Source organism: Brachyistius frenatus, unplaced genomic scaffold (genome assembly GCF_029030835.1).
Source record: "Brachyistius frenatus isolate BFR_SWC_R1_liver_20210118 unplaced genomic scaffold, ASM2903083v1 Contig_42, whole genome shotgun sequence".
Lineage (NCBI taxonomy): Eukaryota > Metazoa > Chordata > Actinopteri > Embiotocidae > Brachyistius > Brachyistius frenatus.
Window position 1 is genome coordinate 2,876,727 of NW_027210641.1, and position 25,524 is coordinate 2,902,250.

General features: G+C 38.9%; 1 protein-coding gene across 1 annotated transcript; it reads left to right on the plus strand.

Annotated features, from left to right (window-relative positions):
• Positions 1 to 11,415: 11,415 nt before the first annotated feature.
• LOC138623252 (FAST kinase domain-containing protein 5, mitochondrial) lies at positions 11,416 to 14,865 on the plus strand. Its single transcript, XM_069702661.1, has 2 exons — positions 11,416 to 11,505; positions 12,213 to 14,865. Exons 1-2 carry the CDS (start codon positions 11,454 to 11,456, stop codon positions 14,624 to 14,626), a joined length of 2,466 nt encoding a protein of 821 aa, XP_069558762.1. The 5' UTR covers positions 11,416 to 11,453; the 3' UTR covers positions 14,627 to 14,865.
• Positions 14,866 to 25,524: the final 10,659 nt, after the last annotated feature.

A 25,524-nucleotide genomic window follows, 5' to 3' on the forward strand; every position in this document is an offset into this window, starting at 1 on the left:
CTCTTGCACACAGTGCCTGTAGGGTATGATATAGCTTCCCATGACCATCCCCAAAATGGCCTATGTTTTATGGCTTAGTTTTATATTTTAAATGTATTCCAGATGATCCAAATATAACTTGCATCCATTTTGTTTTTGGCCCAAAGCACACATTCATCCTTGAACATATAGTAGTAATCAAACGTAGTAGTTTTGTGATTGAAAATTCTTGCATCTTAAGCACAGAGCATGAAACAAACAAAACTGCCTGGTTTTCATGTTAAAATAATGTGCTATGTCTAATATCATACCGCAAGTATTATATTGAAGGTCAGTTTGGATTCTTCAATATATGCATTTTGTGCTGTCAAATATTCTCAGAGATACTTTGCTTTGGCAGATGTGTAAACTTGTATCACTATCATGAATTAATAACTTAGAATTACTGATTTAGTTATTACTAGCTTCAATAAATCACAACGGCCCCTCTTTGCATGGCAAAAGATCAAGATTGTGTAAAGTATATTAAGCAGGTAAGACATCGTTCCCTAATCTTAAATGGACAGCCTTTGAATTCTGCCCATGTCTCACTTCAGAAGACATAGTCAGCAAGTGTTCCAGTACAAAAGATTGTGATAAGGCTCCTCGTGAAAACTCCTCATCAACCTGCTCAGAAAATTAACTGTTTTTCATTGTTAATTTAAAAAAAGGGCATTAGCATAAATTGACAGCTGCGGTGTCCATATGCATGCGTAAGACTGGAGTTCATTCTCCGGTCGGGCATGATCCCAGCGATAGAGCCATGGTTAACTCACAGAGGTCGGCTGAAGGAACAGACCCCCATCAGAGCGGTTGCCAGCAGTGAACTGCAGCCTCAGCAGCATGGCTGACACAGGCTTTTTTGTGTCTGTTAGCAGAATTAAACAATCCCCAGAGACATAACATCAACACGCACAAGGTCCCCTTCTGAATATTCAAGTAGTCCTGCAAGTACTAAACAGGTGTCTCTAAATTCAGTCAAACCGTGGAAACCATGGAAGTAGTGCTTTTGCAGACTTCTCTGGGTTTAAGATTCTTTAGAGAAAATCCAAATCAATATGTGCTAAGTTGTGACTACCATGAGTGGCACGTATTATTTGGTAGCTATAAGTAGACACAGTTGGGGTCGGGTAATTATAATCAGGACAAGAGTCTGTGTTCAGGACTTGTGTTGATGAAGTGTTTAAGGCTGTCTGCAGTGAGCTGGAGGGGGGGGGGGGCATTAAATGCTGTTGAAACAGGCAACACCCAAACCTCCATAAAGAATGACTCATACGCAAGCATATACATCCTCTTTCTCTCTAATCCTTGACAAATTCACAACAATATCACTGCCAGGGAACCCAAATAATCTAAGTGTGCACAAACAGCCTCCCATCAGTTTGATACTCAAGGAATCATGGCATATTGATTGTTTTAGTGTCTGATTTCATTACTCAGAGGAAAGGGGAGCTCATTGCATCCAGATACGTAAATGCATGAATGAAAGTCTTATTAATTTGGCTATATCATCTCCACTAATCCAGGGGACAGTGAGGACAATGACTGTTCACAAGCAGAGGTCAGTCTTTCACAAGTCACGAGCTGAAAAATACCAGTCATGGGCTAAAGGGGCTCGTATAAAAATAATTTCTTTCCATAAATGAATAGAGAGCGAAAGAGAGAGAGGCTGAACTCTGAATACAGATTAGGGAGGTCCACAAAATGAACAACACAATCAAGCAGAAGGGCAGAAAGCCCAACACATCCAGTGAAGAGCACCTCAGTGCTGAGAGGATTGTGTCTTAATTAGAACTGCAAAGAAACAAGCATTCATTTCCCATGGCTATGAACAGATAGCTCACAAAGAGATACTTGCTTGTATCTTACAGCAAATGTGGTACAAATATCTGTCCCAAACAACATACTGAAAGATGTATTAACCTCAGTTTGACGTCTGCTTTTTCTTCAGCAAAATTCAGCACTCATGGAGTTATCACTTGTGATTCCTTCTCTAATGTGGCCGACAAAGGAAATCGGATCGGACTATTCCTTTCCAAAATTAGCCTGTTTCACGATTTATTGTATATTTATTGAAATAAATAAGATTTATTGCTTTACTTTTGTTTTAAAATAATGTAACGAGAAAAATAACAGCGAATGCTGCACTGAATGCTTTTGACCTATAATGTCAAAGAGCTAACGTTCTCCCAATGACAATAACATGCAGTTTTTAGGCACTATATTCAACCAAGGTGCTTTGATGGTTTGAGATGTTTGTGGGTCACCAAAGTAAAATTCAAGGTATTCCCCCTATCATCTCTTCTATTCTTTCAACTCAGGATAAGCAGATCAACAAGTCATTATCCTCTGGGAGCTGCTTATGTCTGTACAGCATTTTGTGGAGACCCGTAGTTCTTAGGGTAGATATCTGGATTAAGGAACTGTGCAACTGCCAGGCAGCCATGCTGCTGGCATGGCTAAAAGACTAATGTGTCCTTCCTAAATGGGTTACATTTATCTATCACCATCATTGCTTTTAAGTATTTAAATATTCTATTTGAAACTAAGAATAATGATTATTTCTGCCACACAGTGTGGCCAGATGTACAACTCAAAACACACCAGGTGGCATCGGCCTGACAATCCACAATCATGCTGCACTTTATGTCAAATAAAGGCGTAAGACTTTCCAGACATTGAGGTAAATAGAGGTTGCTAGAGCAATCGGCACAGACTGACAAGCAGAAATGCATCTTTGAGTTCATGTCCTCCCTGGATGCTTCCCATTTATCTTGTCTGTCAAATAAAGAGGACATGATAATGAAAGGTGAACACTCGAGCGAATGGCTCCCTCTGCCAGTCTACCATACAATACCGAATAATGGAAACTCTGCTCATTGACCAGAGGTTTGCTGCATGTTGGATGCGTTTGTGTCTATACGATAGGTAGAGCATTCACCTTTATTATTGTCAACACATTGCCGCTTGAGGTTTGGGTAAAAACAAAAACCCTTCCCATTCACAGAGACAAATTAAAACACTAAAGCTACATTTAAAATGTTGGAAAAATACCAAGAATATTGTCTTGATATTGTAAAAATTGTCAACATTAGGTAGTGCGTATCAGTCACATCACTTAATTACTGTTTTCTTTGATAAATCAGATATTCAAGTCCACATGTCATCAGATCATGTTGAAAAATCTGCTTTTTAAAAAAAAAATTATCAGCACATTGGCAACTAACTGAAAGTTGAGACTTTAATAAGTATACAGCTCCCTCTGCTGGAGGAGAGTGTGATTACACCCCTCAAATGGCAAATTTCATTTCAAGGAATAATCCAAATGAACAAATGAACTACAGCACTAAAATTCAAAACAAAGAGACCGAAGCTCACCACCACCGTGACACGGCAGGCCTGATATTAAAAGGAGAAGCACAAATCAAAATGTTGCCCTCAAAAAAACAATATGGTTTCGTAATCTTATATCACAAAATAATAAATTAATTCCAGCAAACATTTTACAGTTAATAACACTTAATATTACTGTTGAGGTAAAATATTTGACCTTATCAAATCATGTATTACTGTTGACTTGATTCCAAAACAGTTTTCCCTTAAGGACAAGCCAATATTTGTACTAAATTATGAACATCCGCTGTACGAAAACCACATGCCGACAGGTGCTTCCACAATTTCTGCCTCCCGAAGGGCGTCATTTCATCACAGCTCAACCAAGGAAGTGCTGAAAGAAAGCTTGAAAGGCAGTTGGTAGAAACTATTGCATTAAGGATTTTTTTTACAAGGTATAGTTTTGAACAAATAAAAATAAACAAACATTTTTAGGCTGCCCAGAAGCATTGCAGTATTTTACTCAACTGAAAACCAGCAGTGAGGCGATCAGCTGGATTTGATATAAAAAATTAAAAAAAAAAAAAAACATGCATAAGAAACATGGGTAAGCGAAGAGACGTTTTTAATTTCAAAACACTTTTTGTGACAGTAAGTCAAAAACATCCTCAGATATCCAAATGATCCAAGTCCGATGTCGATGTGTCCGAGCAGAACAACTCCCCGTGTCCTTAACAGGCCGGGACAAGTGCAATACCACACAAGTGCAGAGCATTGCAACCTCTCCCACCCTGCACAGAAAAGGGATCACTTCCGATAGATTCATTTCAGTTCTATGATCAGTTTTGCATGGATTTGCACAGCAGTACAGTGAAAAGCTGAAAGCAAACCAGCAAAACTAACCAGAGACTTATGAGCACAAGCTGCCGGTGCAGTTTTCCCAAGAAGAAGAAGAAGAAGAAAAAGAAAAAGAAGAAGAAGTCTAGAAGTACTTTAAGTGCTCACGCTGCAGTAGAACTTCATAAAACTACCTGCACTATAAGCACTTTAATACTACTGAAACCTGTCTTTACCTTATTAACAGAGCTGTGGTGGAAAACTGATAGTCCAGCACGTGGGAGGAAACGATATACACAAGGAGGATTCAGATGGAAACACAGGCCACCATCAGTTTTGCATAGATTTGCACAACTTAATTCTTCTTGCAGCGCAACTATGCAAAACTAACAGGGAACCGCCAGTTAAAGAGTGTTGATATGCACACATTTTCTACATGCACATATACACACACACAGATATGCAAGGCAGATGAGAGTGCTAGCCCCTTATGCCAGAAGGAGCACTTAGGGCAGTAGGTGCTAGTCTACTTCACTATCTGCACTAGATGCACCTTAGCATAAGCACTAGTGGAGGACACGTGGGTCAAATAAGTTTTGCAGCATAGCCATGTAACAATTGGTAAAAAAAAAAAAAAAAAAAAGAAGTCAGTTTGCATGAAAACAAGACAAAAACCTAACTTTACATGATCTGATCTGTATTTCATTGCAGCTAAATTAAAAAGAAAACATATCAAACTCTCGGTATCCACACCGATTTCATACACAGCTGAAACCTCATTATTCACAATGACTGGATGCCTCACAAATATCAAGCATGTTTGCTCCAGAACAGCGGGGAGGCTGAGCCTCACAGCAAGATGACGAGATCCTGCCAGATGTGTACTAACAAGTGTATTTGGATTCAGTGGGTTCAGGGCTGGCATAAAGCAGCTGTGTGGGGGGGGGGATGAATGAGCCAGTTCCTTTAGTTTAAATTATCAGAAGAGTGCTGAAAGTGCCTTCACTGCAGTAGATTCTATCAAACTACCTGCACTGTAAGCACTTTGACACTACAGTGACTTGAAACTGTTCATGTGGCGTTTTCTTTCACAGACTGCATCACCGGTGCCCTTAAATCCACAAATGATGGCGAGGAGATACAGATGTGATCCAGGACCTGTAAAAAAAAAAATGCAAAAGATAAATGAGATACAGCATTAAGGAAAAACATGTGATTTTCTATCATCAACACAACATTATGGTTCAGTAAGAATTCCTTATCAGGTGCTCTTTGAGAGTCAGAACTCATTCAATTTACAATCCTGTATGAAAAAGACAAGCGGCACATGCAGATATTTGACAAACAGGAACCAGAAAATGTCAGGATAGATTTTTTTGTTTGTTTGTTTGTTAGTGAATTAGCAACGAGTGCATATGATTTAACAGTTCAGCCAATTTAAAGCAATTTCTCCAACCTAAATAACCTTAAACAGAGGCTCCATGGTGCAGGTTGCATTTACTCAGGTTAGTCTGCAAGAGCTCCTAAAAAAAAACACATATTTTAGGCAGTTTTCAAGTCAGTTAAAAGATACAAGAACTCACTAGTATATTATACAACTAAGTGCACAATTATGGAACTTTTGTTGTAAATCCTGGATTGTAATTCCTAATTAATCCGTCTACTTGGATCTATCCCGACACGTGCCATTTCTGACTGCGCTTTTCTGCACATTATATTTCAATTTGAACCCAAAAACAAACAACTTTTCTTTTACAGATTCTGCAAAAAAAACCAAACGTACTCGCATTTTAATTCGAAAGTGGCAGCAGAGTAAACAAATCCTAAAGATGCACCGGTGGTCACGAGATCGGTATATTTAGAGATGATGTGCACGTTCATCTTCTGCACAAAAGACCAAACATTCAGCGGTATGAAATCCACCGCCTCCAAACTCTTATATATATATATATATATATATATATGCTGCAGACGAGGAGAGCCGCGTGACGCTGCAGAAGAAAACACAACATACGACCCCATAGTTGAAATGTCTCCATTTAAAAAAAAAAAAAGTTCAATTTGGAAACCCGGCGTGAAGCAGGACAGCTTGAAGACAGCAAACACTTTGCGCTCCAGCCACATTGCTGCACCCCTCCCCCCACGCGTTAAACATGGCGCCCAAGGAGTCACACAGTTTTAACGTTTCACAAAATCTCCCTTCTACAACACTGGGGTGGGTGGAGGAGGAGGAGGAGGAGGAGGTGGGGGTGGTGGAGGGGTGAGGAGGGAATAACATTAAAAATATATATATATATATATAAAAAAATAGTGCATGTACAACTGCAAGCAGTAACGCACGAGGGAACAGTTTACTTTTCTGAACGGAGCACCGGATGGCACCGGAGCACCGAGGCATGGCACCGGAGCACCGAGCCATGGCACCGGAGCACCGAGCCATGGCACCGGAGCACCGAGGCATGGCACCGGGGCACCGGAGCACCGAGGCACCGGAGCACCGAGGCATGGCACCGGAGCACCGAGGCACCGGAGCACCGAGCCACGGCACCAACTTCACTCGGGAACCGAGCACGCAACGAGCGAGTAGCTCCATCAAAACAGTCCGAGGAGAAGCGTGGTGCTGCCCCACACAAAAAATAAAAATAAAATTAAAAATAAAAAAACAGGCTAACACGTGCAAGGTTCAGAAAATGCAAGCTTTATGGCAAATATAGGATATAAATAAATATTTAAATAGTAGTAAATAAAAAGACGCCATGTGGGCGCACCGCTCCATCCACTCGTGTTAGCCAATGTAGCTGCTAACTCGTACATGCTAATGCTATTATATATATAAAAAAAAACAACCTCGTGTGTTTGTGGCGGAGTGTTTGTAAAACGACGAGTCCCGCTTCAGCACACAGCCGGGTTGGGTGGTGGTGGTGGAGGAGGAGGAGGTGGAGGGGAAAAGGAAGGAGGCTCAGTCACGCCAATGTCAAGTCATGTAATTAATTTTTTTTTTTTTGGTTGTTTTTGTTGTTTAGGAAATATTCACTCCTTGGTCGGTTAGCATTAGCTGCTAACTCGGGAAGCGTGCGGCCTGGTTGCACAAAAAAAAAAAAAAAAAAAAAAAAAAACCCAACCATGTGCTGCTGCTTTGTTCTGCAGGCACTTTTTCTTTTTTTTTTTTTTTTTTTTTAAACGTGCACCTCTGCGCACAAACGCACCGGAAAACAAAAAACAACAACAACAACAACAAACAAAAAACTTGTAAATATAAAAAGCAGCAAACGATCGACAACGTGAGCACACGAAGTGCTTCCGACTAAAGCTTTACTAGAAAAAAAAAAACCCCGAAGAAGAAGAAGAAGAAGAAGAAGTGTGCCAGGCTGGAGGTCTTCTCCGACCGACCCGACTTTAGAGGAGCAGCAACACATGCTTTTCAAACCTCCTCATGGAGGAGAGGTTGCCATGCGCCCCCTTTTAACACTGTTGTTTTCAAAACGCGGAAACTGCCGATTAAAAACCCGTTTTTTTGTTGTTTTTTTTTAAGTTACCCCCCCTCCACCACCTCCTCCTCCTCCTCCACCCACACACCTCCACCTCCTCCTCCTCCTCCTCCTCCAACACCAGGTCCTCGTGTAAATGTTAATTTGCACTGAGGCGTTTCACTTCCCCGACGTTTAAAACGCATCTCTTTCCTCCTTTAACCCGAACAAGGCTAACAACAGGTTTCTTTGCCAATAAACACACGAGCTTCTTTTAAAAAAAAAATAAAATTTAAATTAAAAAAAAATTTAAAAAAAATCCACCATCTTCACTCACTTGTTCAGACTTACCGTTTATTCACACTGTTTCTGGGATTATCTGCAAGACTGGGAAAAAGAAACCGGACTTTCTCCCCCCCAAAAAAAAAAAAAAAAAATTAAAAAAAAATGAATAACGCCTAAAACATGGGATTAAAAAAAAAAATTAAAAAAAAAAAAAAAAAAAAAAACCCCAGAAGAAGAAGAAATGCACAACCATGTGCTACTATTGTGATTTGCTCTGAGTTTGGGAAAGCGTAGTAAGATTGCGAAAGTGGCGCGAGTCGAGTCTCGGTTTAACCATGTGGTGAATGAAGGGCGGCTCCCAGCCAGCGTAGCCCAACTCCTTCATTAACATAAATCAGCTACTTCCTCTCCAAGTGCGACACTGAAGTTTCTCCACTTTATTTATAGGCTACTATCGACAGGTATTAAAAAAAATAATATATATAAATATAAAAGCGAGCTCATTAGAGAGAGAAGAAGAAAAAAAAAAAGGAGGAAATCACAAGTTGCACAAGTCGACGTCCATAAAAAGTTTTAAGAGTCTGATTTTGTTGATGGCCCATTAAATAAATTATACAAATAATAATTTTTAAAAAAAACATATCTTTTAATCGTAATGAATGATCATTTTCATTATTTTATTTATTTGTTGACACCCGAGTTATGTTGTGGCAATTTACTTCACTTATGTTTACAAAACAATAAAAACATTTTTTTTTTTCGTAGCGGCAATAAAGTTGACGTATTTGTAAACTAAATGTAATCCTTTGGTTGGATTATCAAAACATAAATTACTTTTGTAAAGTCAAGAGTTTCACAAATCAAAACTACTGACCAAGCAGAGCATTTGATAGACTTAATGATAATAATATAATAAATTGATGTCGGTCTAATTTGATTATATTGTATTAATTTGTAATATACAGACCAGAACGCTCAACACTGCTAAAAGTGTAAAAGTTAACTTTCAAGAAAAGAATTATAAAAACTTTGTTATCCGTTATGTTTATGATGTTTGTGAGCATAGACATAAAAGATAAATAACATTTTCAGGCTGTACAAGTTAACATGAGAAGATTGCAATAAAAATGTATTTGCTGATTTGATTGCAATGCTGTTATTCTCTAAAAAAAACCCTCTTTGTTCCAATATATCAAATTAACACAATATCAAACATATCAATCGTGTAAGATTTTAATACACAGAAATTACATCTAATATTTTTTTCTACAATTTACTGTAAAATAAAGCTCCCAAACCAGTGCGGGTTTATTGTGTCTACGGCGTTTGTGTTATTTTGAAACCAACATGACCCTCCAGCTTTTATCCTGCAACTTTTTTTTTAATGAAACAATATATAGATATGTTCGTGTGCAAAATATCATTTCTGCCAGCGTATTGAAACGCATATTTGTTTGCAAAGACTTCGATGAAGCGACTGTAACTACCAGCAAGATGTTTCTAAGTGTCTGTTCCCACTGAAAGGACGAGAGGAGCGTTCGCAGCAGAAATGAGTGAATTGTCTTGAGGCCATGGGCCAGTCGAGTTGACCTTTCACCCCTGAAATCAGTCATGTGTGAAGTCGCACAATGGAGGCACGGCATTTGAAGTTGCCTGCTTACACAGGAAAATGCTAAAGGCGAATCAAAATGGAGGGGGGAAAAGTTTCACAATTCAAATCTATGAAATCTATTTTTTGTTTTGTTTTATTTGCATAAAAACAAAATGTATATATGGTGACTGCAAATTCAAAAGAAACAGTACGGATCTACTTTGAGGATAAAAAAATAAACATATAAAACACTGGTGAGGAGGTCAGGATGACAACATAAAAACAAACGAATTTAATGCTGTTCAAAGTTTGTTTTTTTATTATCAGGTGTTTTTGGTCAACACAGAAGATGAACAGTAAATTGTGAATCAGTTTAAAAACACAAACATGTGAAGAGAATATCTCATTTCCATTTGACCAAAAATGACTTCTTTCTTGAACGCTTTATTTCTGGGAACATAATCGGTTCACAGGGAAGATAAACTTCTGGCAAGAATACGCACATCCTATTAAATCAGTCGTACTACATTTTAAGTACCACAAAGATTAATTTAGATTAAATGTATAGATGGAAAACACGGTGCAATATCAATTGTGTCAGATTTGAAATATTAAGAATGTAAATGTTTTTTTGGACAGGATTTCTGTTTTGAATGTTTAAAACAAGACTTACTAGTTGAGTTTAGGCTCAGTTTTTATAAAAGAAGCATCATGTTTCTGTCTATGCCATGCGTGATTTCCTAAAGTGCAAAGAACACACATCTAGTGCTAAATTAAAAACAAAGTTCTCAGAAGTCAGTTGTCAAAAATAACTTGTAGTCCTATAGTGTATTTTGTAGAACGCTAAAAACGTATAAATTTGCACTATAAACTCGTAAATGAATTCACAGAAAGTAAAACAGAAAGGGAAAGATATAAATGATCAGCTATGACTGGGAATTCCTCTAAACCACACAATTTTCCTACTTTAGTCAGGGTGCCAAAAAAAAAATCCCCTTTTCACTGAAAGTATTTTGACTCATCATAAAGGCAACATAAGCAACACCAGTACCTTTAAAGTGAAGCAGCTAATGTAATTAAGTTGGTATTAACTAATTTCTAAACTGTGATTTTAGCCAGTTAGAGTATGAAATTAATCTCCATGATTCTTGATTGCAGAGACATACTTTTATATGTTAAATTCAATTGAAAATAAAAGCGTCTTTGTCTTCTCTTGTTTTCTTACAATAATAACTCATTTTTTTTTACAAAATGTTTTAAGTCATATAATTAGTTTAAACTAATTACCATATGTTTAATTATGAAGGCGATCATGCTGTTAATTAAGATGTATGGAAAAATACTATATCACAATGCATATTAAACATTTGAATGATATAGCTTTTTAGATTATTCTTTTAAATATAATTTAGCCTATATTTCAGCAATGTTTAACCACTTTTGGGTATAAATCATACGATTTTAATCATGACAATATGATTTTATTAGGCTACAGCTTGTTTTAAAATAATTTTATTTCTATTTTTCGTTTTCCTAATTTCTCCTTTTTTTTTTTTTTAAACAAATCGCGTTTCGTTATTCTTAAGTTTGAACCTATCCCGTTGCCATAGGTCAGACGCTGTTCAGTTACGTCTCCTCTCTCCGGAAGCCACATTAACCTGCCATAATAAAACCAAAAGTCCGACACCATACTTTTATAGGTCATTTATCACGCAACATAATGGTGAAATGTAATATTTTAACGCATTATTACAATTCTACACATCAAAGCACGACGTCTTAACATGATTTAGCCCATCGGTGTCTACGTAGTTGAGCTTACAATGTCAAGTCTATTTTATTTTGAAAATTAAAGAACGCGTGTTCCGGTTTGTCTGCAGCACGTCTCAACTGATTTAACAGCTTCTACTCTCCACGCGTTCATGAGGTTTTTTTTTTTAATATCAGGCTTGTTTCGATGCAGGAATCTAAAAGGTGAGTAGAGCAGACCAATTGTAATATAATACAGATGTGCTGTTTGGTTTATTGTGTCGGACAGAAACATCTAACTTAGTTTACCTGCTGCCTCGTTGTAAAATGTTGACTGCAGTTGGTTGACAGATGGACAAACTACTTGTATGTCAATAAAATGAGCAATTCAACCAGGTAATCTTATAGTTTAAACACCAATTTTAATAGTCAGGAAACATGTCACGCAAGAATTACAGAGCAATTATTTTACATGGCTGAGCATTTGATCGACCTGTTATAGAAGGAAGTACACTAATTATTATCATAGCTTATATTGAAGAGGCAAAATGTCACCAGTGTCCCTCAGTGCCTCCTTCCATAAAATAACTTTGTCATGTTTTGGGTTAAACGTTTTGAAGTTCAATTGTGGGATAAAACAACAAAAAACAACAAAAACAAGCTACTTTTTGTACATGTATTGCTTTACACAACAGGCAGGAAACATCAATGACAGTTTTTTTTAAATACAATTTTGTACATATAAATAAATGTAGGTAGGAAACTGATCTTTTTAAAATGCAGTATATAATTTGCTTTAGAAATATCTAAACCCATTTTGTAACCTTGTGTCGTCTGATGCTGCCTGGCACGTAAGGTATTGAACGTTTGGTTGATGTTACACTTTTATTTTTGATATATCTGCTTGTTAAAAGATGTCTTTGTCTTCTTAGGCACATCGATGGCTGCCTGTTTGCTGTGTCGGCGGGTGCCCAGGCTACGCTGCCTTGCAGGCTTGAGAAAAAGTTTTGCCCAGGCTCAACACGTCCACGTCAAACCAGAGCATGAGACTGATGATCGGGAGGAAAACAAGGGAGTTTTGCAACACCGAGGAGAATACAAGCTGTTTTACAACCCTTCCTCATATCACCGCTCTGCCTGCAGCTCTGCTGTCTCCTATGGCCATACAGATAATGAAGAAGATGAGCAGTGTCTCTCCACTCACGCACCTTCCTTTTGGCAACAGGGCAATCGTTACAGTGTGAGTTGCTCGCGGCATCTCTCTAGCTCAAAAAACACACTTCTTGACTTGGCTTTCAACAAAAGCCCTGAACCTGAGACAAACTCAGTGTCGCGCTACCACCGAAAACCAGTGCTACCAGATGTTAAAGTAGACTCACGGGCCTTCCACAAATGCCGGCCAGAGTACGCCTCCGTGGTCCTCGACCTCACCCGGAGGCGTCAACCTATCGAATGGGAAGAGGCCTCGCGGCTGCTCCAAAAAGTGACCGTATTAAAGGGCAGCATGAAACCTTCGGATGTGTCTCGGTTTCTTCTGGAGCTCAGCCGGTTGCACCCAGACAAGATGCCATTTGTGAGGAGTGACCAACGCTTTATTATTCTCCTCCGATACTCCGTGGAACACCTCCGCCTCTTTACTGAACATCAGCTGCTGGAAGTGCTGCAGTCGTTTGTGTGGCTGGACATGCCCTCTTCCCACACTGTCCTGGAGCGGTATGAAGCTGAGCTGAGCCGCCGGGCCGAGCACATAAGTTTACATCAGTTGATGTTTGCTGCTGACTTGTGGCGCTGCATTGGGAGGCAGGTGCCCCAGTTCTTGCAGCGCCTCTATGACTCTGTCAATCTCTCTCTGGGACAGGTGGGGGTCCCTGAACTGGTCCAACTCTTGTACATAATGGGAGAAGGTCGGCAGTGCCCAAAAGAGTTTGTTCGTCCTTTAGAGCAGCTTCTCGTGCGTCATATACAACAACTGCACCCCGAGGAGGTCGGCACGGTATGCTTGGGGCTCTTTAAATCCCAAACTTCCCTTTCTGAGAGTGCAGTGACTCGCATTGTAGACAAAGCGCTCTCTTTTGTGGAAGACATGAGCGACTTTGCTGTTGTGAATGTGCTGAAGTACCTGCGTTTCAGTTATTTCTACCACAGGCCGTGGCTGGAGGCCATGGCACAAGAAGTTCCTCGACGGGCCCACAGGATGGGCGTCAAGGGACTGATGCACGTGGCACTGACCTGTTCAGCGCTGCATTACAGCAATAACGACATCCTTACTGCTGTCGCTGACAGAGTGCCCTCGCTGGTGCCACACTGCAGGAGTAAAGACTCATGCAAACTCCTGTGGGCCTTTGGCACGTTAGGGTTTCTTCCAGAGCAGAGTCCAAGCTTCTATCCGAGCCTTACGGAAGCACTGAGGCACAGGAAAGCAGAATTCCAGCGGTACCCCGAGCATCTGCTTACTGGTCTTCTAGGCTTGGCCTTCGTGTCTAATTTCCCAGAGGACCTGATTGAATTAGCCCTGAGCCCTGACTTTGTTAACTTAGCGCTGAAATGCACACAGATGGAGCTGAAAAAAGACTTGTTCACTTTAGATGGAACTGTAGCTCTGGAGTTGCCTCAGTGGACTGGCCCTCGGCTAAGCAGTGAACTGAGGAAGGAGGTGGCACAAAAGCTGTGGAAGTTTGCTCAGTCAGATGTGTGCCAGAAACCAGAGGTTCAGGAGGCAGAGTCTGCTCTGCAGGATCTGCTTGGAGGAAAGGAGTTTGTATGTAAGAGAATGATCCTGCCACACACTCGCTCCATCGACCTGGAAGTACATCTTGACGCCACTGGACAGCCCATACCTGTGACCCCAACATCTCCAGAACACACGGCACCCACGAATCCTTCTTATCAGGGTTGGAGGGGATTAAATATAGGAGTAACTATCACTGAGGACCTTTTAGCAAAGCTAATAAATACCAAAAACACCACAGATCTTCCAACTCCACCTTCTAAGGTTAAGCCCACATCTCTTCACCGATTACAGCCTGATCAAGGTGGGAGACTGTTTGACTCGGTGCTACACCTGACCGACGACATCATAGAAACTCTTGGCAAACCCAGCAGCCTCAACGCAGCTCCTAAGGACTCCAAAGGCAAAGTTAAAGTGGCTGTCCAGGTGTCGAACAGGAACCACTACTGCTCCCGGTCACAGCAGCTGCTGGGACTTCATGCCATGAAGAGAAGACAGTTGAAGATGGCAGGCTTCAAGGTTGTCGAGCTTTACTATCGGGAGTGGTTTCCAATGATGAGGAAAAGCAGGGCTGAGAAGATAGCATACCTGCACTGCAAAATCTATGACAGCCTGTAACGATACTCAAACCGCCAAGAGCCAAAAGAAATCACGGGAAACTATACTGACATTTTGGCATCTGGGAAATCTTCAGTTTGTAACAAGTGTGTGCACAATACAGAAAAAAGTCTGACAGGAAGACGTTGTAACATCCAGCAACTGTTGACGTTTTGTACCCGTTTGGTAAAAAGTATATATAAAGGTGTTCATCTCACTGCTGTGAAAATAATGCAAATTAAAAATGATTCAGCTCTTCACTGTTCTGGTCAAGTTTGTGGTCTGATATAACATCTGCTAGACATTTGGATTGTTTTTTTTACTCACTTGAATTTTAAGCTTCCTGCCCAATTTTGCTTTAACCCTCCAGGAATCTAAGCCTAAAGAGAAACACATGATGATGGTCTCATCAGAGGTCAGAGCCTCTGTGTCAAATGTTATTAAATGGCTGCCGGCTTTGAAGGCCAGAAAACTTGAACTTTTCAGTTGATTTGAATGTGGAATGAAACAGATCAGTGTCGTGGCTCTTGAACAGTAAAACTCTGTTATGTAACTTTGTTAAAGAGAGGACGTCACAACCTGAGGGAACAAAATAATTCACAATATAGTTAATGGACACAATTTGAATAGAACATGGGCATGTAATCAGCTGAACTCCTGCCTTATTTGTGGGATGTTGTGACGCAGTGAACTTTTTTTTAAAACACTGTTTTTAAGCTTAAAACAGGGGTGTTCGTTTCATGTTCCAAAATTGGCATCCATACAGTGGAGATTGAAAGTTTGTAAAGACGTTTCACTGTCTTTCTGCTTAAATATGACCGACTAAAACATCCTCAGACTTTCACACAGGGTCTAAAAGTAGATGAGACAAAAATATTACACTTGTACATTCATTTATTGAGGGATGATTCAATATTATATAAGAGCGTAAACCCTAGGATGGTGGTGGGCTCCTCATGTTAACTGCTCGCTTCGGGTCCTTCCACAACCCTTCTATTGAATTAAGGTCAGGAGTTTGACTTGGCTTATTCCGAAACATTAATAATATCCTTTGGTAGAACAACTTGTGGGCTTTTGGTCGTTGTCTTGCTGTATGATTCAATTTCTCTTGAGGTTCAGTTCAGCGACAGAAGTCCTGACATTTTGTCTCGGAAATTGGCTGGTGAAATTCAGATTTAATTGTTCTATTTGTGATGGCAAGCTGCTCTGTCCCAGATGGAACAAAACAGGCCCACATCATGAGCCAATGTTAGGGAGGGCTTTGGCTGCGTTGAAGTTAGGCTCGGTCGCAAGTTATTAAACGCCTTGTTCTCAGAGTGTCTTTAGAGATGGTTTTGCAACATTTTCCAACTTGATGAACATCAACACCTCTTTTTCAGATATCTGTAGACATTTCCTCTGTTTGTGTTATGAAACACTTCCACAAGTTCAGACTTTGATGGATCCATGTGTCACCCACTCATTTCATTTTCCTCCCATGACTGAAAACACTATTTCACCTTTAAATTAGCTGCCAATCCTACAGGTTCATACACTTTTCCCACTCACGGATAAAATGTAGTATTGGATCATTTTTCTAAAAACAAATGTACAAGTATAATGTTTGTGTGTTAATTGGATTCTCTTGATCTACTTTAAGGACTTATGTGAAAATTGGATGTTTTAGGTGATATCTATGCAGAAATATAAAACCAATCACAAGGGCTCAAACTGTCAAGCACCACTGTACATGTCATACATTTTGAACACATTTTTTCATATAGGAGAGGTGACCTGAAAAACCCATTCAACCATGAAGGCTCCCATGAGGTTTTCATAATCGGCCTATTCAAAGCCCTTTGAGACCAAGACATCCTGTAATTGATGTCTTTGTCTGGCCTGCCTTTACATGACTAATGCCAAGTTTTTAGAAAAAGAACCAATATGTTTAAAGAGCTCTTGTTCTAATATACAGCGTCTGTATCGTGTTATAATAGAATATTATATTTTAAGAAGGTGGAAGGTTTTACTGAATATGATCTCATTTTAGTGGATAGATTTGTCAAAAAAATAATTTTAATCAGTCTTAAACTTTCAGCTGCTTTTTAGCAAATAAACTCCTTACTGCTGTATAGCAATCTTTAAAAAAAAATAAAAAAAAAAAAAATTAATTCACAGGATGACCAAAGTAACATAATTTGTCAATACTACATAATACAAATATAATATAATATATTATGGAATACAGTCACTTCTAGCCATAGATTTGTGCAAACACCTCTCCATAGGTTAAAAAGGCTTCATTTACAATAGCATGTGTGCCATTAAGCACATTTCAACAGTCAGTGAAAAACCTGACTTATAGCAGACTGTAAACACTTGTGAAACTGTTTGAGCATACCAAGTGACAGACTGGTCACAGCCCCACTGACCCTGGGAGACTAATCCTTTCACACTGCAATAGAGATGATGCTCCAAGACGCAGCCATGTTCGACCCCTCCAGGTTGTTGCAAGATGACTTTGCTCTGGAGGTCACGTGCCCGACTGTGACAAGATGAGGGTTGTTCACAGAGTCGCTGTTTGCATTTTCTGAGGTTGAAAGAAATTGTTAGTACATGTTATTTTTGGGATATTGTTCTGTCACCTTGTATATATATATATAAAAAAGTGATGTAACAATAGTAGAATAACAATAGAGGGTTCCAAACTGATATATATATTTATTGTTAGTAGCTGTCAAAGTCCCATCATGGTTGGGGTGTGTGTGTGTGTGTGTGTGTGTGTGTGTGTGTGTGTGTGTGTGTGTGTGTGTGTGTGTGTGTGTGTGTGTGTGTGTGTGTGTGTGTGTGTGTGTGTGCGTGTGTGTGTGTGTGTCTCTCGCTGACAACCTGACTTGTGAACACAATGCCGTTTTGATAGCTCAAGGTCTGAGACGCCGCCGACCAAAACACATTTTAAATCAGTTTTATGTTTTTCAAAAGAGTCTGGCATTCAAATGCCTTACATTTGACCCCCCTCTCCCTCCCCAAAAAAGAAGAAAACTTGATATACTTGTATTTACCGTGATGAATTGCCCAGCTCAAATATGTTTCAAGATTTTACAAGTTGATTTTTATAGTTTGTTGATATGACGGGAATCAATGGCTGTCTGCAAGTAGGAAAGCATTTATCGCTGTCAGTTTATCATATCCAGATCTAGGAACACAAGCGTAAAAGGGAAAGCTGGGATGAGGACAAACACAATTAAAAAAATGTCTTCTTTACCCTCCTCCTTTTCTTTTCTTTGTCTCCCCTGAAATGATGCTGTCAGTGCTTTAATCTCGTCAGCTGTCCTAATACTGTTGGAAACAAAAGTAGCTTCAAGGTCTCCTCGCTGGAGACACTGGCCAAAAGAAAAACAAGAAATTACTGCATGGATTATTTAAACAGCAACAACTCTCAGACATACGAGTATTCTTTAAAGCAGAATCTTATTATCTGATTTTTCCAATTCATGAGAAAAGCATTCAGTCTATATCTTCCATGCTTTCCAAGCTGTAGCCATTTGTTGCCCTTGAAAAAGTAGGAAATAAATATTTTTAAATACTTCTGAAGATTTAAGCTTAGACCACAAACAACGGCTGTAATTGTCTTCACTTCTCTGTCCCTTCCTGGTGAGAGACAAAGGCAGAAGTGCAAATGAGCAGCAGAACAGACAAATTCAATCAACTCTAGATGTGTTCCACATATGAGGGAGTGCTTGATGATCCCCAGGAGGAGCTGGAGCAAGCTGCAGGGGAAAAGGGACATTAAGGCTGCTCTGTTGCCATCGTTCCCTAATCGGGATGAATGAGAAGAGAATGAATGAAAGGAGGGAGAGATCTTATGCTATACCTAGAACATTCCAGCAGAGGGCGATCTTCCCTCAGGGAACTGCAGTACACATTCTGTCTGAGTGACAATGATGAAACGGCTCAATGACTGCTTGATATTTTTGAAGAAACCTATGAAACTCACATATGAATATAAATGCAAGGAGTGCCTTGCATACACAAATCAGCAAAAACAGTTTTAAGCTTTGAATAACATGCTCTTATATTTTGTCTGTATTACACAACGTGTTCAATAATATATTCAATTTGCAAACCCATCAAAGACAAAGCAGAAGCCAATTCAAAAGCAGAAGGTACATTTCCGTGAGTAAGAAAAAAGTCAATAAACACCTTGACTGTTCCTTACAGATCTGAAAAACTATAAAAGAGAATTCACATTTGGCCACTTTCAAGTCAGTACCATCCCTGCAGCTACAAATTTCACACTTTTGGGTGTGCAGGAAGCCTGCTTTTGAAGTTCAGATGATTCAGTTTCTCATTTAGCACCATTTTCTTTGGATTCAAACACAACTCATGGGATAGTGAAATAAATCCCTTATCCGTGTAGGGGAGAAAATTAACATCATGCTTTCAGGTTGATGCTAATAAGATCAAACATGTTTAGGGATTAGGGACTCCCTGCCACAAAGCATCACTTTATTAGAGTGAGTGGGATAATGGGAATGATTATCAATTTAGATGGGAACATTATGCTTGTTGTATTCCGAGTAATCTACGAGACAAGGTGCTAAAAGTTCACTTATCTGTTCATGTCTCACTGATGACAAGAAATTTATTGAGCTATTAACTTGCTATAAACAAAAGTAAGTAAACAGAGGATAATCATTAGGCTTAGACATTTTTTTCCCCCCAAATGTGACCAGTATTTCACCAGTTAATAGGAGGCGGCTCTGCTAGAGTGAATGCTCTCTCAGTAATCCCCGTCTTATTTGCATTTCAATTCTTTTGCTTTTCTGAGCCTGAAAGCTAATCCAACGCAGTCTGAATGTGGCCTAAGCTTGCATCAACATGTTATCTCACCATAGAGATACTACTGTCTGTCGGCTATGATTCTTTAATTTAGCTTATTGTATAAACAGACAAATCCTAATGTCACATATTCTTTAAACAGTGATGCAACAGCTGTAGTAGCACTTGTCGCAGAAAAATCCCTCTGATGGACTTCGAGTGGGCATTTTCAGGTTCCCAAGTGAATGAATAGGTATGGATTAACCAGTTATATGCAAATGATTTCACGAAGTGCATCTGTATCAGCCTCTCTCAGTGCCACTTCCTTTCTGACCTCTTCAATAGTGCGCCTGGATTCCTGCCCTTAAGATTCCAAACACACAGACTGTGCTTAACCAACTGCTCCAGGGACACAAGTTTGCATTCAGCACTTGTCTTAATAGACCTTACAAACCTTAAACAAGTTCATGGTTTGCCATTCGGCTCTGCATTTATTAGAGGGGGTGGCTTTTCACCTGAATAATTTTTGTTTTTGTATTTCTAGTCCCCATAAAAAAGCGAATGTTTGTTACTTCTCTTACTCAAGTTTTAAGGAGAGAAATATGACCATCAAATTTGGGGTGCTCGTATTCTCTTATAGCACTTGACATGACAAAGTACCAGGATGCTGCAGATTTCTAATCGGCTTGTTATCTTGTTTCTCAAGAATGATTTCTGTAGTTAGTTCACGCTTTAGCGATTGTTCCGTGCAAAGATCCATCATGACTGGAAGGATCATTACAGAGAGAAAGTTGAACACAAACAACAAAGATAATATGTAGCTCTGCTAAACGGTTCAAAAGTTCAACAGAAATAAATATTTGCAAATAAGAATTTCCAGTAATTAAAGCATATGCTGCTGTAATTAAAGATCCCATTGTTCATACAACAGGGAGTATTTTTAGCGAGCATGTAAAAAAAAAAATGAAGCTACAGGGGAAAACAGTACAGTGTTTACATGCTACTTAACATCGTGCCTTCTGCCCTCTGCGAGATCAGTTCAAGATGACTCTTGTGCAAACAACAGTGTTGCATAACCACACTGCTGTTTGTCTACACTCTTCATTTGGTCAGACAGATCATCGCAGCTCAGAGCAGGATTGATGTAAGACAGTGGAACTGTACACAGAACAGCCACTGTAATACAGTTCCACCATGCAGTTTGCAAACAGGCCATGCAAATATAAAACTCCACAATCATGCAAATTATGGCTGGCATATTTAAGCACCGAGAGTGATTAAAGTTATAATATCCAAATTTAATAAGCCATTTGAAATCTTTTGATATTATGACACTTTTTCTGCTAAAACACAGAGTTTTATTTAGCTACCATCACGCAAGGAATATAAATGAAATAATGCACATATATTTTTGACATGTGACAAAAACACTCCTTTAAAATGCACTTGCTGTTCAACCACAAACTGCAAATATTGAAATCTTACAGCTTACAAACCTGCATTAATTGATTTTAAGGGCAATGAATAAATGCTCTTTTATGTTCACCAGCTTGTTACCGACTGTGTCAACACTATCTGCCATTTGGCACAACAGAAGTAGTGCACATCTGCTTGCTGTGGCTGAAAGCAAGGGTCAGGGGAGCAGTGAGTGAGTTGAAAGATGCTTCAATTTCTATCAAACTGAGGAGAACTGCAGAGTTCTCTGGTAATAATCTTGTTTTTTCACTAGCGACATCGTTCAGATTAAATATTTTCATTGTTAAGATAACATATGGACTACTGCATTTGTGAAATGTCAATGCAATTATTTATTTGGATCATCAAATTCAGTTGATTCACTTTACTAACAAAATGCAAAAAAAAAGAGAAAAGGAAATACAAGTTTGGCCCCTGAGAGGCCGGCATTTAATAAAGCTCCTAAAAGGGGCTGATCGTATACTCCACTGCTACCTTAACCCTTACTGGGGATCCAAGAAGAATGATGATCACAGGTCACTGTAACCGAAATTGTCAAAAGAAATATTCAAAAGACAGCACGATAACTTAACCAACAGGCTATAGTCTGGTCTCAGCACCAGTAGATATGCCTGCAGCGGGTCAGAATAGAGAAGTGACTGAACCAAAACAGAACAAAACAAAACAATCACCAAAAAACCAGCAGGAGTTAGTCCGCCCTCACAAGACAATCCTCCGAGGTTTTTATGTCCACAGGCCATGCGAGGCTGGACGGGCTAACTAAAGCAAACACATGTTAAACAGAACCAAAAACAAAGAACAGCAGGAAACAGTTAAAAACACTCAGTTAGCATTTGATGATACATTTCAAACACAAAGCAAAATTCAACCAAAAGCATCATTGTGGTTTTACAATTAAGCTAAATGGTAACAATAATTCTGTTTATCTATCTGCAACGTCGGCACATTTCCTCAGAAATAGCAGATTTACTTCTTTAAGCAAGCTCCTTATAAGATGTTGTGTGGCCACACTGCAATGTCTAAAAAAAAAAAAAAATACAAGTAAGAAAAGGAGCACCTGCATCAAATTTTCAATTAAAACAACCCACTCCTAAAACATCAAACATTACATTTCTTACCAGAACTCACCCCAGAGTGAGGCCTGCATTTTCTCTGGCATCCTACAGAGAAGTACTGACACACCGAGCTCTCTCTGTCAGCTCCTCTCCCAATCACCGAGCAGGAAACAGGAAAGCACCAGGTGTCTCTGATTACACAAGCAAAGACATCATTTAGTATCTCCATGTATCTTTCAATACTGATAGTTGTAATAAATACACAACAATAACTACAATACCTTGTAACCCTATTTTTAAAAGCTGCAGATGGATAAATTGATAGATTTACCCTGAACATGGATATTGTATACCTTAAAGAATATGAATGATTAGAGCTTAAAAACCTTCAACAACCGCTGAGTCACGGCAATGAAACTTTAGTCTGACAGCCGACAGGTTTCAGGATGGAGTTGCAATTTGGGCATGGATCAATGGCATCCTTATTTTTAGACACAGCAGACGCTCAGTGCGCCAGGATCACATACACACATATACAAAGCACTTGTAGGCTTTGATCTTTATTTGTTAGAGCACCTGAAGAACACAGGGGCATGATGCTCTTTGAAACATGTTCATTAAACACCACACTGGCAGTTTATCAATAATACTCAATGTACTGACAATAATCTGTTTCCCAGCTTGGCCCTATAATAAGGAAAAAAATATGAAAGATGTCTTAACATAAAAAAGTCAACTTTGAATTGACATATTATGGTAATTTATCATATAATTTGAGTGAAGTTAGTTGCTGCTATATAAAGGACACATGAGGCACAAGTGTATTTTTCACATTTCTAGCTGAAACTCTTGAGCTTTGTTAATATTTGAATGTGAAGCTATTTAAAAAATGACAGCACTGCAGCACTGTCACCTTTCCATGTTTATTCTAGTTTAGTTGGTTATTATAAAAATGCTACAAACAAATATGTATAATACATAACATGTTTCAATACCTCTTAATAACTGGCCAATGTATTTACCTCTATATAACTGATATTACAGATTTCTGTCAAATGAAGAGACAGTATATCAAACAGTTATTCCCATTTTATTTTCATGAGTTGCTGTCATGGTTATACATAGTTTCAGAAATGCTAAAGGCACTCTGTCCCTGATTTATAGTGGGCGCACACAGCATTAAAACAGAAAACTGAAAGCCTCTTGTCTTCCTGATTATGTTTATTCAACAAACAGACATATACATAATGAGACTGTACCTAATGTTGGCAGATGAAATTAGACTACATGATGTGCAGCTCCTCCGTCAACCAAAATTAAAATGAATGTATGTCATGTATGACTGTCACTTCTAGTGCCATCACGAATGGCACAAAGAGGTGATGCAATATTACAACATCAGGAACTGGAGCAAACACCAAACTGTGAAAGTTTATGAAAGATTTAAAACCACTTCCCTGTTCTCAGCTTCAGTGGATCAGCTTTGGTCTTCAAGTTGTACAGTATTTACAGTAAGATTGAATTACAATACAGCAGTGATCAAAATCTGCCTAATGAAATGAAGAGGTGTATTAATCCCTGAGTGGCGCCACAGATTAATGTGCTGCTTAAATTAAACCTGTCTGCACACTTTTAAGAAATCATCTGCTTAATGGGACTTAAAATTTTAGCGTATGTAATTGCATCGTAGTGACCCAAGTAGACAAATTCAAAGAGTGTTAACAATTGCATACCGATTAATTACATTATCTCGGACACTGAAGGATCAGGTATTGAGGGGTAATTACAGTAACAAACACACACTCACGCACACGTCTGAAAACGTCACACTCAGTGCTGTTGGTAAATTAATTCTGTCCTCACCACATTATCTCATCAAGAAGCATACCGGGGAAGACAGCTGATGAAAGAGCTGGTGAAATCCAAAATCTTTCCAGTGTTCCAACTTCTATTTATAAATAAGAGATGAATTTCTCAGTGCATTCACATCGCCTTGACATCGCAAAACATTGTGCTCTGCTGCACATCATTGAAGAGCATTTCTATGTCATGACCTTGGTGATGTGAAAAAAAACAAAAACAAAGGGTGGGGGCGGGAGGGGGGGGTGAATGCTGACAGTGTATTGTAACGTCTGTGGTATCGGTTAACAGAGCAGACTGGGTTAAATCAGTAAAATCAGGAATAGTTCCTCTATGTCTTACACACCAACCTTATGACCACCTGGTAGAATAATGACAAATGGACATTTTGACAGAAGTGATGTGCAAGAAGGAAACTTTCTGTGCAACAGCAGATACTAAATTCTTGCTGTCACACAGAAAATAGCATTTGAAATGTGTGTTCATTTATCAAAATAACAAAGTGGGCTGTAAATAAGAGGCATTGCTAAAAGGGAGAGATCAAGTGCCAGGGCATAACAACAAGTATGAAAACATCACATTCAAAAGAGAGTCTGAAAAATTATGTTACCTTGAAACTGCTTTTCCAACACAGTCTTGAGTTGCACAGCAATATTTTCTGTGAGAATGAAGGCTGTTATTTATTGTTTTCTTCACTCCCCCATGCGGACTTAAAGCAGGTTGATGTTAAAGCCACATATTTAATGGATTTGACTGTATGGAAAACCAAAGTGGTTGACCTCATTCTTGACAACTGATGCATTATGGGACCCTCTGATCAGAAGGAGCTTTTAATAATTTCTGTCTTTGTGGCTGAATACTTATCAACATATCTTGCCGCTGATTAGGCTCCATTCCTGCTTTAATCCCGACAAATTAATTATACAGGAGATGTCAGACTTCCAAGGACACTCTAATTCCAAGTGTGGTAAATCCAAGAGTGAATATTTGACATTGCCATCGTCCTATACCATACAAATTCCAGAGAGAGGCAGATATATGCAACGTAAATTTAACGTGTACACACGTGCATGAATACATGTTACAAAATGTATCATCTGAACCATATACTGTACTGTGTACAGCTTAATGATAATATTTTTGCAAAAATTTCACACACCTCCCCTGCATGTGTGCCAATTTTATTTTGTTCAATATTGAGTAATATCCTATGGAAAAAAAAAAAGATTTTGTATCGATATTGCAACACTATTGATGACAATTGGTGCTTTCACAAGGACAATGAATGACAATGAATTTTTTAATAAATAATTTTCAGTAATGTGGATATAATGGCTAAGTTGGTAAAGGCAAACAATAGATCAGCCTGGTAGGTTCAAAATATGAATTCACTTAACTGTAACGCAGCCTTTAAACCCAGGAAAAGACAACAATTATCACGTTATTAAAATATCAAAAATCTAAGACAATATCTAGTCTCATATCACAATATTTATATATTGCCCAGCCCTGTTATATCATATAGCCTTTAGGCCGCCTATAATTTGCACTGTAGTTTCAGTGTATGTATCAGGAATTACCATTGAAGTGGTTCCTACAAGTGCTTCAATGAAAGAAAACAAGACTCAGAGGACAAAAGGTGAAACTTAGAGATCTGTATTTTTGTAAATAGTTGATAGTTGCAGGATACAGTGTTGGGAAACATAACGGAAATCTGCAGAAAAAAAT